Source organism: Hemitrygon akajei, chromosome 32 (assembly GCF_048418815.1).
Source record: "Hemitrygon akajei chromosome 32, sHemAka1.3, whole genome shotgun sequence".
NCBI classification, from domain to species: domain Eukaryota; kingdom Metazoa; phylum Chordata; class Chondrichthyes; order Myliobatiformes; family Dasyatidae; genus Hemitrygon; species Hemitrygon akajei.
This window is the reverse complement of record NC_133155.1, coordinates 38,257,348-38,270,863: the sequence shown is the minus strand read 5'-3', so window position 1 is coordinate 38,270,863 and position 13,516 is coordinate 38,257,348. Positions and strand designations below refer to the sequence as shown.

Here is a 13,516-nt window from a genome sequence, read left to right as displayed (position 1 = left end):
TCAAGTTATCATCCTGATACTTCTTAAATGTCACCAAAGTACTTGTTTGCACCATCCACTCAGATGGCATATTCCAGATCCAAATTCCCTCAGGTGAAAAAAAATCCTCAAAACTATTTCCTCTTCCTCCTTACCCTTCTGCCATACTAATGATTTTGTCATCTCTGTCAGGTCTTCTTAGACTCATCTGTTCCAAGGAAAATAGCCCCAGCATATTCTGTCTCAGTTCATAATATCCCTGCAATACTTCTCTGCACTCTATCCTGTGGTTGTGGTGACCAGAAACATACACAGTACTATAATTATAGAATGACAAATGTTATATAAAATTGTCCCTTACCTCCTGGTTTATATTATGTTCCCTGGATAATGAAGACAAGTATCTCAAATGCCTTCTTCACCACCTACTTTCAGGGAGCCTCAAACTTGCACACTAGGAATTCTCTGTTCCTCAATACCTCTGACAACATTACTGTTGCATTTATTAGGATTAAATTCCATCTGCCATTGCCCTCCCCATCTTACTAACTAATCAATATCACCCTTAAGCCCAGTGCTCCTACAACAAAACATTTTAATGTCACCTACAACATCATACCACCTACAATACATTCATAGCCAAATCACTAAGGGTCATAATATTGATCTTTGCAGAATACCACTAGTCATTAGTTATATGACTCCAGTCATGAAAACAAGCCTTATCATCACTTTCTGACTCATAGTATCAAGCTAATTTGCCTTTCAGTTATTTGGTTCCTCACCTGTTGCCAGCAAAAACTTAGAAATCTCTGTCAAGACCACAGCAAGCTGCTCTATTTACTCACATAGCATTCTGTGATACATATATCGCTCAGGCCTGCATATATCAGCCTGCTAACATTCCTAATACTTCCTACATTTTAGTGATTTCATGTTTTAGAAATTCCCTGCCCCTCCTTTGTGTCCTCCTTAATGATTACAGATAAGGAATATTCAGTTTGTATGTCACCTACATCCTCTTGCTCCATGCACTTTCATTCTCAGTGGAGGGTGAGTGAATAACTAATAATTGACCCTCGCCTGTGTGAAAAAGTACTCATGGTCCAAGTATCCAACATAGCAGATTGCAAGTCTAACTGCAGTTTTCCAAATGTTCTTATGAAGATATGGTGTCTACCTATACTAATAATACCTTAGAGGAAATAAGTTTTGTAAATTCAGATTTGCATTTTGTGGGACCTATGTGACAATAGTTGGCATGTTATGATGCAAAGGTTGTTGAAACTAGCAAGAGGAACTTGAGCACCCATTTCAATGAGGAGAAAAGGTATTTGGAACCCTCTCCAGACCTTCAGCATGGAGTTTGCCTCCTCATTCAGGATTTAAGCCAGCAGAAATAGTGGACATGAAGTGTTAGTGTCTGCGAGGAGTAGTAATAATATTGATGTTGTGTGTTAGTGTGATGAGAATCTAACAAACTTGGATCTGTTCAACAATGCAGTTTGAGAGGTACTTGTGAAACTAGAACAACAATTAAGATTCAAGAGATTCAACTAGTTGACCATTTTCTTCACATATGCATTTTGACATAATTCTTTCCAAAAACATGGTTTTTGGTAAATCTGGGAGTCTTGAAGGCATAAAAAGACCAGTGTATTTAGCTATTTTTTTGAAGTTATTATTAACTATTAACTCCATTTCAATTATTAACAAACCTTGGAAGCTATGGCAATATATTGAAGTTATAATAAAATACTTCAAATTTATTATCAAAATTTTCTTGTTTCCCTTTCTTCTGCATTTTAATTTACCATTACGATAAAAACTATTAGGATGGAAACAACTTCTCCCCTGAGGCCGTAAAACTACTGCCACAAACTGCCATCATCCAGGTCTCATCACATATGAAGCATCAGTAACATTATCTTGTCTACTTTTTAACTTCTATTGTATATATACCTTATTATTTGTGGCAATATTTTTGTGTTATGTGGGTGATTTATATGTACTGTGTTATACAACTTGGTGTGGAGTAACATTGTCATGTTTGGCAATATACATGTGTACAGATGAATGGCAATAAACTTAAAAGTGAACATAATTTTAGGCCCATTTTTAGCATTTCATTTCTTATTTTTCCTTAAATTTCATTCAAATGAGCTTATCTATGTACCTAAAACCCTATGAAGCTACATTTTTGGCAATAAAACATGAGGATTGAATTACAATTTTGGAACTAAAACATTCTTATGTAGGAAAGTCAGTAAAATTACCAATTTGTGCCATAAATGTTCCAGGGTCATCAGCTGATCTTGGATGCTGCCTTCTAATTTTCCGTAGTTTCTTAATTTCACTTCCTGAAAAAAGAAGATAAACCCATTTAACCCCTTGAACTAAGCTAACTTAATCTCCATAAAATGCAACTTTGATATTTTTTTAAGCTTATGTGTATTGTGAGGACTACAAAACAAAGTAGACCATTTTGGTTGTTTACAAGTCTCAAGCCTCGACTAAAATATTGTGCCTAGATCTGGCCTCTTCACATCGATGATTAAATTTGAAGCTTGTAAGAAAAAAGACCATGAGATTAATTGAAAATTTAGATCATGTTAGTTATATAGATATACTCCAAACCTGGAGCCATTTAACTTATAGAACTATAAATTGTAGTGTGAATTGATTAATTTTCTTTTATTATTGTGTGCAGAGCAATTATTTCAACTAACCAGGTAGAAACAAGGATAATGCTTAGAGGTCATGTAAGGAAAGAACTAAGTTAGAACTTGGAGATTCTATATATCAGCAGGCTTATGTAATACAGCTGACTTCCTTCAAATTAGGGCTATACCTGGAATAGTTCTGAACTCATATGGGATTTGAAGAAGAATTTGCAAATTTTCTACTTGCCTTTTCCGTCTTCTAGGGAATTTGTTTTATGTGATGAAGTGTATTTGCTACTACAAAAGGCATTAGCACTGTAGGAGGAAGGTACTAAATTGGGAAAAGTCATGATACAATTCGAGGTAAGGGCTATTGATTGGGAGCAACTGCTACAGGGCTAGTCCATATCTGACATGTGGGAATTGTTTAAACATCAGCCAATCAGAGTTCAGGATGGGCATGTTCCAATAAGGACAAGGGTAGTCAGGTAAGGGAACCTTGGATCTGAAATTAAACAGGAAGAAAAATACTTATTTATTTATTGAACTACAGCATGGTCTAGACCCTTCCAGCCTTTTGAGCCATGCTGTGCTGCCCAGCAAGCCCTAGCCTAGCTTAATCATGGTGTAATTTACAATGATCAATTAACCTACCAACTGTGAACTTTGGATTGTGAGAGGAAACCGGAGCCCCTGATAGAAACCCACATAGTCCACATAGAGAGCAGACAGCAGCAGGAGATGAACCCAAGTCACTGGTACTGTAAAGTGTTGTGCTAATCACTATGCTACTGTACACAATAGTCAGCATAAAAGCAAAAGCAAAAGAGAGGGCATATGAAGGGCAAAAATTACTGGGAAAGTAGAGAATTGGAAATCTTTTAAAAACCAATAGATGACAACTAAACAAGAGCATAAGGAGAGAAAAGATGAATCATGAAGCTAAACTAGCCAGTAATAGCCAGTGACATAAAAAAGATACCAAAAGATTTTTCAGATATATAAAGAGCAATTAAATAAGTATGTTTCATGGCTTCACTGATAGATACAAGAAATGTATGCCACAAATTTGAGACTATCAGGGAGCAGAAGTGAGTGTAGTTGCTATTTGACTTTATTAATCATTAGTCTCCATTAGTATTATTAAAGAACATTGTTTACTTGGATTTTCAAAAGGCCCTTGACCAGGTGCTACACATGATGATGCTTGTCAAAATAAGCACCCATAGGTATTACAGGAAAGATACCAACATGACGGGAAGCAAAGTCTGGGAATATAGGGGGCCAATTCTGGTTTGCTGCTGGTGACAAGTACTGTTTTGCAGAGATTGGTACTGGGACTGCTTAATTTCACGTAACATTTCTACAATTTGGATGACAGAATTGATGGCTTTGTTGCAAAGTTTGCAGATGAATGTGGAAAAAGTTCAAAAATTACAGATGCAAAGAGACTTGATAGTTCTTGTGTAGGACTTCCTAAAGGTTAACTCAGGATGAGTCGGTGGTAAGGAAGGCAAATACAATCTTAGCATTCATTTTGAGAGGTCTAGAATGTAAAAGCAAGGATGTAATATACAGCAATGGTCAGACCGCACTTGGAGTATCGTGAGCAGTTTTGGGCCCTTTATCCAAGAAAAGATGTACTGGCACAGGAGAGGTTCCAGAGGACACTCAAAAGAATGAGTGTAGGAATGTAACATATGAAGAACATATGATGGCTCTGGGACTGTACTCGCTAGAGTTTGGAAGAATGAGGGATGATCTCTTTGAAACCTATCAAATATTGAAAGGCACAGATAGAGTAGATGTGGGCAGAATGTTTGCTATAGAGTCTAGGACCAGAGGACACAACCTCAGAATGGAGGGGTATCCATTTAGAACAGAAAAAAGGAAGAATTTCTTAGCTAGAGTGTGGTGAATCTATGGAATTCATTGCTACAGACAGCTATAGAAGCCAAATTATTGATTATATTTCTTAAGGAGGAGGCTGATGGGTCAATTATTCAGGGTGTAAAAGGTTATGGAGAGAAGGCAGAAGAATGGGATTGTGAAGGATAATGAAACAGCCATGATAGAATGGTGGAGCAGACTCAATGGACTGAACGGCCTGATTATGCTCCTGTAATTTCAGCCATTCAGAATCTAGTGATTCATGGAAGTTCCATGGAGTTTCAATGGCATTTATCAAAAACTACATTTGTATTTGCAAATAAATGTGCAGATACTTAAGTAGACCACCTAGTGCTTACAATAAACTAAAATTTTTCCACATATCCAATCAAAAATAATCAATTGTAAATAATCAATGAGGTCAGTGGCACCTGTTTCGATATTAATTAGGTAACTGCCCTGATTATGTTCTAATTTCAATTACAAAAGCCATCCATCAAGCATGATTTGTTTTCAAGAAATATTCTGCATTTAGAGACTTATCTGCAATGTTAAACTTTCTAATTCCAGATAACAGGACCTACTTGCATGCTGATGATTCTGTAACAGCAAGTGCCTCTTTCCCTGATCTATATAACAATAAACTAATCTGGATTTTAATCTGAATCTGAAAGCTGTGCCATATAACCCTAACTAACTAACAGTGGACAGGAGAATCTCCTATTTCCAATCCAAAATTAGGGTTCTTTACACCTGAATAGCTGAATCATGTAGATCAGAAGAGATGTTTTATTAGATCCTTAACTACTTTGAACAGTTTAAATAACACCTGTAACTGAAAAGAGCTCTCTTATGCCTGATCTAATCCAACTACAGGGGTCGGGGGTGAAAAGGAATTGCAGTGAGGTTTGGTAAGCCTCTCTTCCAAACAGGCTGACTAAACAATGATCACTTGTGAATGCCTAAATTCACAGAATTGATTCTTTTTCAAGCCAATTCCAATTCCAATTCAGATATACACCGATGTATTAATCCATTTACTCTGAATTCCTTAAAGTATGCAAATGTCTCTCAAACATGCATAATACTTATCAAATATCATTATCTGCAATAACCTCATCAAAAAAGTAATAATTTTACAAATGGGGTTAAGTAGAACAGCTGAAATAAAAACTGAAAATCATGGAAAGTCTTAGCAGGTCTTGAAGCATCAGTAGAAAAGGAACAAGGTTAGAGTTTGATTTAAAAACACCTTTATGAGAACTACCTGACCAGCTCAGTGATTCATGATTTATTTGTTTGCTTTTATTTCAGATTTCCCAAGTCTGATTTTCTTTAAAATACAATGGCTGAATGACTCAGTTGCTGAACATCCTATTTCAGATTGATATGCTTAGCTTCAGAGAGATATGTGTAAAGTGGATTGAAGCCAGCATTTAACAATACATCAGTCAATTGGTTAGGAGTTACTAATTGAATCAACCAAAAGCAGTCCACCAGTGCAGGAGACATGGCAACAGTAGAGTATCTCTATGTGCCTTAACACTTTGTGTCAAATATTACAGTTTTCATTTACTTAGGAGAGACATTTAAAAACCACTAAATATATTAAAAACTATTTCTAACCTAGATATCTGGTATATTTTGATCACTAATTTTATCAACTGAAGCAAGAAATTAGCTAAGAAATATTGTAAGAAGCTACCGAAAATGTATAATATGCAATTACACTGGACATGTATTCACATTGCTAAATAAAATTAATAAATTAATAAAATAAAAATAAAATTAAGGAAATTTTAAAACAGCCAAGCAATACATTAATACATTAGAAAATTTAGAATGCACTGGAAGCTAACAAAGAAGCATGAATGGGAATCTATATGTGTTAGTCTTCAACAAATGTAAGACATAAACATAATGCAAGATATACACAGCCACTGAATATTTCCAGCATTAGCTATTTTGACTTCAAATCCTCAGCACTTACAATTATTTTGCTTTTCAAGCACAGTGTGCAAGACTAAGGTTCTAGAGATTAATAGTAATTGTATCTTGTATCAGAAGTAGGTGTTATACAGAGAACATGTCAAAGATGTTTTTAGTGGGATTGACCAAACATTTGGTCAAAAACCCAAGTTCATATTGGAATAAAGTAAAATGAAGAAGTGAGATCTGGGTAGAAAATATCAAAGAAGATACTAAAAGCTTTTTTAAGTATATAAAGGGTAAAAGAGAGTTGAGGGTAGATTTAGGACAAATACAAAATAGTAATGAGAGACGCAGGGATGGCAGAGGAACTGAATGTGTATGTTACATCAGCCGTCACAGTGGAAGACATTTGCAGCATTGACATTCAAGAGTGTCGGTGCAGTGAAAATTATGACTGAGAAGGTGCTCAGGAAGCTTAATGGTCTGAGGGTGGATAAAACTCCTGGACCTGATAGAATGCACCCTCAGATTCTGAAGGAAGTAACAGGGGAGATTGAGGAGGGAATAACAATGATCTTTCAAGAATCAATAGATACTGGCATTGTACCGGATGACTGGAAAATTGTAAATGTTACCCCCGCTATTTAAGAAGGGTGGGAGGCAGCAGAAAGGAAACTATAGACCTATATTAGCCTGACATCAGTGGTTGGGAAAATTGTTGGAATCGATTGTTAGGGATGAGATTATGGAGTACCTGGAGGCACATGACAAGATAGGTCAAAGTCAGCATGGTTTCCTGGAAGGAAGATCCTGCCTGACTAACCTACTGCAATTTTTTGAGGAAATTACAAGCAGGGTAGACAAAGGAGATGCAGTAAATGTGGTGTACATGGATACACTTTGACAAGGTGCTGCATGTAAGGCTACTTAGCAATATAACAGCCCATGGAATTGCAGGGAAGTTACTAGTGTGGGTGGAGCATTGTCTGGTCGGCAGAAAAATGGAGTGGGAATAAAGGGATCCTATTCTGGCTGGCTGCTTGTTACCAGTGGAGTTCCACAGGGGTCAGCATTGGGACTGCTGCTGTTTATGGTGTATGTCAATGATTTGTGGCTAACTTTGCCGATGATACAAAGATAGATGGATGAGTGGGTAGTGTTGAGGAAACAGTGAGCCTGCAGAGAGACTTAGATAATTTAGGGGCATGGGCAAAAAAGTGGCAAATTAAATACAATGTTGGAAAGTGTATTGCCATGCACTTTAGTGGAAGAAATAAACGGGCAGACTTTTACTTAAATGGGGAGAGAATTCAAAATGCAGGGATGCAAAGGGACTTGGGAGTCCTTGTGTAAGATACCCTAAGTCGGTGGTGAAGAAGGCAAATGCAATGTTGGCATTCATTTCTAGAGGTATAAAATATAAGAGCATGGATGTGATGTTGAGGCTCTATAAAGCACTCGTGAGACCACACTTGGAGTATTGTGTGCAGTTTTGGTCTTCTTACTTTAGAAAGGATACACTGGCATTGGAGAGGGTTAAGAGAAGATTCACGAGAATGAATTCCAGGAATGAAAGGGTCACTGTATGAGGAACATCTGGCAGCTCTTGGGCTGTATTCCCTGGAGTACAGGAGAATGAAGAGGGATCTCATAGCAACACTTTGAATGTGAAAAGGCCTGTACAGATTACATATCTCAAAGTTATTTCCCATGGTCAGGAGGTCTAGGACAAGAGGACACAACTTCAGGATTGAAGAACATCTATTTAGAACAGAGATGCAGAGAAATTAATGTAGTCAGAGGTGTCATAAATCTGTGGTATTTGTTGCCACAAGCAGCTGTGGAGGCCATGTCATTGGGTGTATTTAAGGCAGAGATAGATAGGTTCTTGATTAGCCAGGGTATCAAAAGGAATGAGGCGAAGGCAGGGGAGTGTGGATGACTGGAAGAATTGGATCAGCCCATGATTGAATGGCAGAGCAGACGTGACAGACCAAATGGCCTATTTCTGCTCCTATATCTTATGGCTTAGGAATATAATACAAAGAGACTTGTCAACTCTCTGGAAGAATAACAGAGAACTAAACTGAAAGGAAGGAGTAGCTACACTTAAAAATGATAAACATTAAGTTAAAATTCATGGTGCAAAAGTGTTAGTCAATGACCATTCCAATGAGAGAAAGAATATCACTTCTCGATACTTGTGGCAAGTTCTCCACCATCAACATCCTGGGAGCATCATTAATCAGATTCAAAACTGAAGCAATCTCATAAAAACTTTAACCGGAAGCTCAGGTCAGAGGCTGGATATCTTGCAGAAAGTGACATACCTCTTGAACTTCAAGTGAGATCAAGAAAAACTACAGTATATATAGTGGTTGCTACTACTCTGAATTTTTCATGTCAAGTCAAGTCAATTCACTTTTATTATCATTTCGACCATAACTGCTATGTACAGTACATAGTAAAAATGAGACACGTTTTTCAGGACCATGGTGTTACATGACACAGTACAAAAACTAGACTGAACTACGTAAAAAACAACACAGACAGAGAGAAAAAAAAACAACTACACTAGACTACAGACCTGCCCAGGACTGCATAAAGTGCACAAAACAGTACAGGCATTACAATAAATAATAAACAGGACAATAGGAGAGTAAGGGCATGTCATCTACAAAATGCAGTTATTTGCATAGGCTAATGCACTCTACATACTGTGATAGATAAACTGTTGCTGCAGGAAGAGGAGGAGTGAAGGGCACGTGAGACCACTGAGTACTGGGAAGCAGCTGAGATGAGCGTGCTTTAAAAAGGCGCACGCAGCAGGTACTCGGGGCAGTGTGATCAAGAAACCGTTGCAGTAGGAAGAGGAAGAGCAAAGGGCTTGTGAGATAATTGGCAGGGACAAATAAAAGGATGGGTAACTGAAGAGGAGCGGCCAGTGGTGTGAGAGGCTTCGGCGAGCAGAAGCTGAGGATGAGCTTGCTCCAAGGCTGGGTAGGTTCCTTTAATTAATTAAATTAACAGGAGTTGGTAATGGAGGCAGTAGTTAGGGCAGTTGAGTGCTCCGGATGCAGGATGTGGGAAGTCAGGGACAGCACAATTGTCCCTAATGACTACACCTGTAAAAAGTGAATCCAGCTGCAGCTCCTGAGAAACCGAGTTAGGGAACTGGAGCTGGAGCTGGATGAACTTCAGATCATTTGGGAGGCAGAAGAAGAAATAGACAGGAGTTTCAGGGAGATAGTCAGCCCTAAAATTCAGGAATCAGGTAGCTAGATGACTGTCAGGAGAGGGAAGGGGAGTAGACAGGAAGAGCAGAGCACCGCTGTGGCCGTTCTCATCAACAATAAGTAAACGGTTTTGGATACTGTTGATGGGGATGACCTACCAGGGACAAGTAGTAGTGGTCGTGTCTCTGGCACTGAGACTGGACCCTCAGCTCAGAAAGGAAAGAGGGAAAGGAGGAGAGCAGTAGTGATAGGGGATTCGATAGTTGGGGGACAGATAAGAAATTCTGTGGGAGAGATCGAGAATCCCGGATGGTCTGTTGCCTCCGTGGTGCCAGGGACCGCGATATTTCGGATTGAGTTCTCTGTATTCTCACGAGGGAGGGTGAGCAGCCAGATGTCATGGATAGGAAGGAGGAGGAGGTTTAGGGAGTTAGGTGCAAAGCTGAAGGACAGAACCTCCAGGGTTGCATTCTGAGGATTGCTCCCCATTCCATGTGCCGGGGACATGAACCTGGTCAGGTGTCAGATCTCTCAGTGGGAGTGCATTTTGGATATAATGATCATAATTCTATCTCCTTTATCATAGCATTGGAGAGAGATAGGAACAGACAAGTTAGAAAAGCGTTTAATTGAAGTGGGGAGAATTATGAAGCTATCAGGCAGGAAATTGGAAGCTTAAATTGGAAACAGATGTTCTCAAGGAAAAGTACAGAAGAAATGTGGCAAATGTTCAGGGAATATTTGTGTGAAGTTCTGCATAGGTACATTCCAATCAGACGGAAGTTATGGTAGGGTTTAGGAACCGTGGTGTACAAAGGCTGTAATAAATCTGGTCAAGAATAAAAGAAAAGCTTACAAAAGGTTCATAGAACTAGGTAATGTTAGAGATCTAATAGATTATAATGTTAACAGGAAGGAGCTTAAGAAGGAAATTAGAAGAGCCAGAAGAAGACATGAGAAGGCCTTGGCGGGCAGGATTAAGGAAAACCCCAAGGCATTCTACAAGTATGTGAAGAGTAGGAGGATAAGACGTGAAAGAATGGGACCTATCAAATGTGACAGCGGGAAGCATGTATGGAACCGGAGGAAATAGCAGAGGTACTTAATGAATACTTTACTTCAGTATTCAATATTGAAAAGGCTGTAGGTGATAATAGTGATGACTTGCAGCAGATTGAAAAGCTTGAGCATGTAGATATTAAGAAAGAGGATGTGCTGGATCTTTTGGAAAGCATCAAGTTGGATAAGTCACCGGACTTGGATGAGATGTACCCTAGGCCACTGTGGGAGGCAAGGGAGGAGATTACTGAGCCTCTGGCAATGATCTTTGTATCATCAATGGGGACGGGGATAGGAAAGGTTCCAGAGGATTGGAGGGTTGTGAATGTTGTTCCTTTATTCAAGAAAGGGAGTAGAGATAGACCAGGAAATTATAGACCAGTGAGTCTTACCTCAGTGGTTGGTAAGTTGATGGAGAAGATCCTGAGAGGCAGGATTTATGAACATTTGGAAAGGTATAATATGATTAGGAATAGTCAGCATGGCTTTGTCAAGGGCAGGTCATGCCTTATGAGCCTAATTAAATTTTTTGAGGTTGTGGCTAAACATATTGATGAAGGAAGAGCAGTAGATGTAGTGTATATGGATTTCAACAAGACATTTGATAAGGTACCCCATGCAAGGCTTATTGAGAAAGTAAGGAGGCATGGGATCCAAGGGGACAATGCTTTGTGGATCCAGAACTGGCTTGCCCACAGTAGGCAAAGAGTGTTTGTAGATGATCATATTCTGCATGGAGGTTGATCATCAGTGCAGGGACTCGGGGATCTGTTCTGGGACTCTTACTCTTAGTGATTTTTATAAATGACCTGTATGAAGAAGTGGAGGGATGGGTTAGTAAGTTTGATGATGACACAAAGATTGGGGATGTTGTGGATAGTATGGATGGCTGTCAGAGGTTACAGTGAGACATTGATAGGATGCAAAACTGGGCTGAGAAGAGGCAGATGGAATTCAACCCAGTTAAGTGTGAAGTCGTTCATTTCGCTAAGTCAAATATGATGGCAGAATATAGTATTAATGGTAAGACTCTTGGCAGTGTGGAGGATCAGAGGGATCTTGGGGTCTGAGTCCATAGGACGCTCAAAGCAGCTGAGCAGGTTGACTCAGTGGTTAAGAAGGAGTATGGTGTATGGGCCTTCATCAATTTAGGAATTGAATTTAGGAGCCAAGAGGTAATGTTGCAGCTATATAGGACCCTGGTCAGACCCAACTTCGAGTACTGTGCTCAGTTTTGGTCACCTCTGTCACGAAGGGGGACATGACTGGACCCAAATGCAGGACGCAGACACTGAAGTACTAGGGGTAGGACAGGATGGGAATGCCATGGCATGTGAGGGGTAAGGCAGGAGGATCCCAGAGTTCAGACAAGGCAGGCAGGCAGGATTCCTCATGGCAAGCTGCATGGATCCCAGGCAGGGCCGCCTCCCAGGTGGAAACACGGAGGCCTGGGCCACTCGCGGACACCTGGGCAGGTGCGGGGCACAACCCATGGGAAACGAGGGGAGGAAAGGGTAGGAGTCCTTAGGGCAAGTCGCATGGATACCAGGCAGGGCCGCCTCCCAGGCAGAAAACACGGAGGCCTGGGCCAGTCACGGACACCTGGGCAGCTGCAAGGTACAACCCTTAGGGAGCAATAGGTGGAAACGGCAGAAACCCCCACCAGCCAGCAGCAATCCAGCTGGACCTGTCCGACAGAGGTAACAGATAGGAAGGGGCAGAACCCCCGCCGGGCAGCAGCAGTCCAGCCGGACCTGCCTGACAGAGGCAACGGGTAAGAAGGGGTAGAACCCCCGCTGGGCAGCAACAGTCCAGCCAGATCTGCCCGACAGAGGCAACAGGTAGGAAAAGGCAGATGGGTGGAAAGGGCAGAACCCCCACCAGGCAGCAGCAGTCTGGCCAGACCTGTCCAACAGAGGCAACAGGTAGGAAGGGGTAGAACCCCCACCGGGCAGCAGCAGTTCGGCCGGAGCTGCCCGACGGAGGCAAGGGATCAGAAGGAAGCTGGGTCCAGGGTGAACAGCAGGTCTACCATGATATACAGGTAATTTGGGAAAGGCAACCAACAGCGTGGTAGCGCGAGCAAGGAGAAAAAGGCAGAACAGCAGGACCAGCGCACAGGAGAGAAGCAGGGGAACAAGACCAACCGGATAGAGCCTATACAGAACAGAATTCAAAGCAGGGCAGACCAGGATTCAGAGCCAGCAGGACAACCCCACACCTAGGCTGAGTCCCCAAGCCCCTTATAAACACCTGCCCCCTAATAGACAACAGGTGTACCTCCTTAAGCCAAGATGATCCAATGGCTCCGTGTGACTGGAGGGCTGGCTGCAAGGCCCAGATCCGGAGTTCACGGACCGGAGCAAGACCCGGAAGGCGTGCTCTGGACCGGACCCTAACAGCCTCACTACAAGAAGGATGTGGAAGCCATAGAAAGGCTGCAGAGTTGATTTACAAGGACGTTGCCTGGATTGGGGAGAATGTCTTATGTGGATTGGTTGAGTGATCTCGGCCTTTTCTCCTTGGAGCGACGGGGGATGAGAGGTGACCTGATAGAGGTGTATAAGATGTTGTGAGGTGTTGATCGTGTAGATAGTCAGAGGCTTTTCCCAGGGCTGGAATAGTTGCCACAAGAGGACACAGGTTTAAGGTGTTGGGGAGTAGTTACAGAGGAGATGTCAGAGGTAAGTTTTTTACTCAGATAGTGGTGAGTGCGTGGACTGGGCTGTCGGCATAGGTGGTGGAGGTGGATACAAC

At 41.0% G+C, this 13,516-nt stretch overlaps 1 protein-coding gene across 4 annotated transcripts in view; it reads right to left on the bottom strand.

Annotated features, from left to right (window-relative positions):
• The window catches only part of LOC140719771 (adhesion G protein-coupled receptor B2-like), a 1,068,758-nt gene that overhangs the window by 855,323 nt on the left and 199,919 nt on the right, over positions 1-13,516 (bottom strand). For 3 of the 4 annotated variants that reach the window (XM_073034634.1, XM_073034637.1, XM_073034635.1), the window contains exon 3: positions 2,256-2,339. The exons of the other annotated variant lie outside the window; for it this stretch is intronic. In XM_073034634.1, the coding sequence (XP_072890735.1) occupies positions 2,256-2,339 (84 nt within the window). The remainder of the gene's footprint in view (positions 1-2,255; positions 2,340-13,516) is intronic. 4 annotated transcript variants of the gene reach the window in all.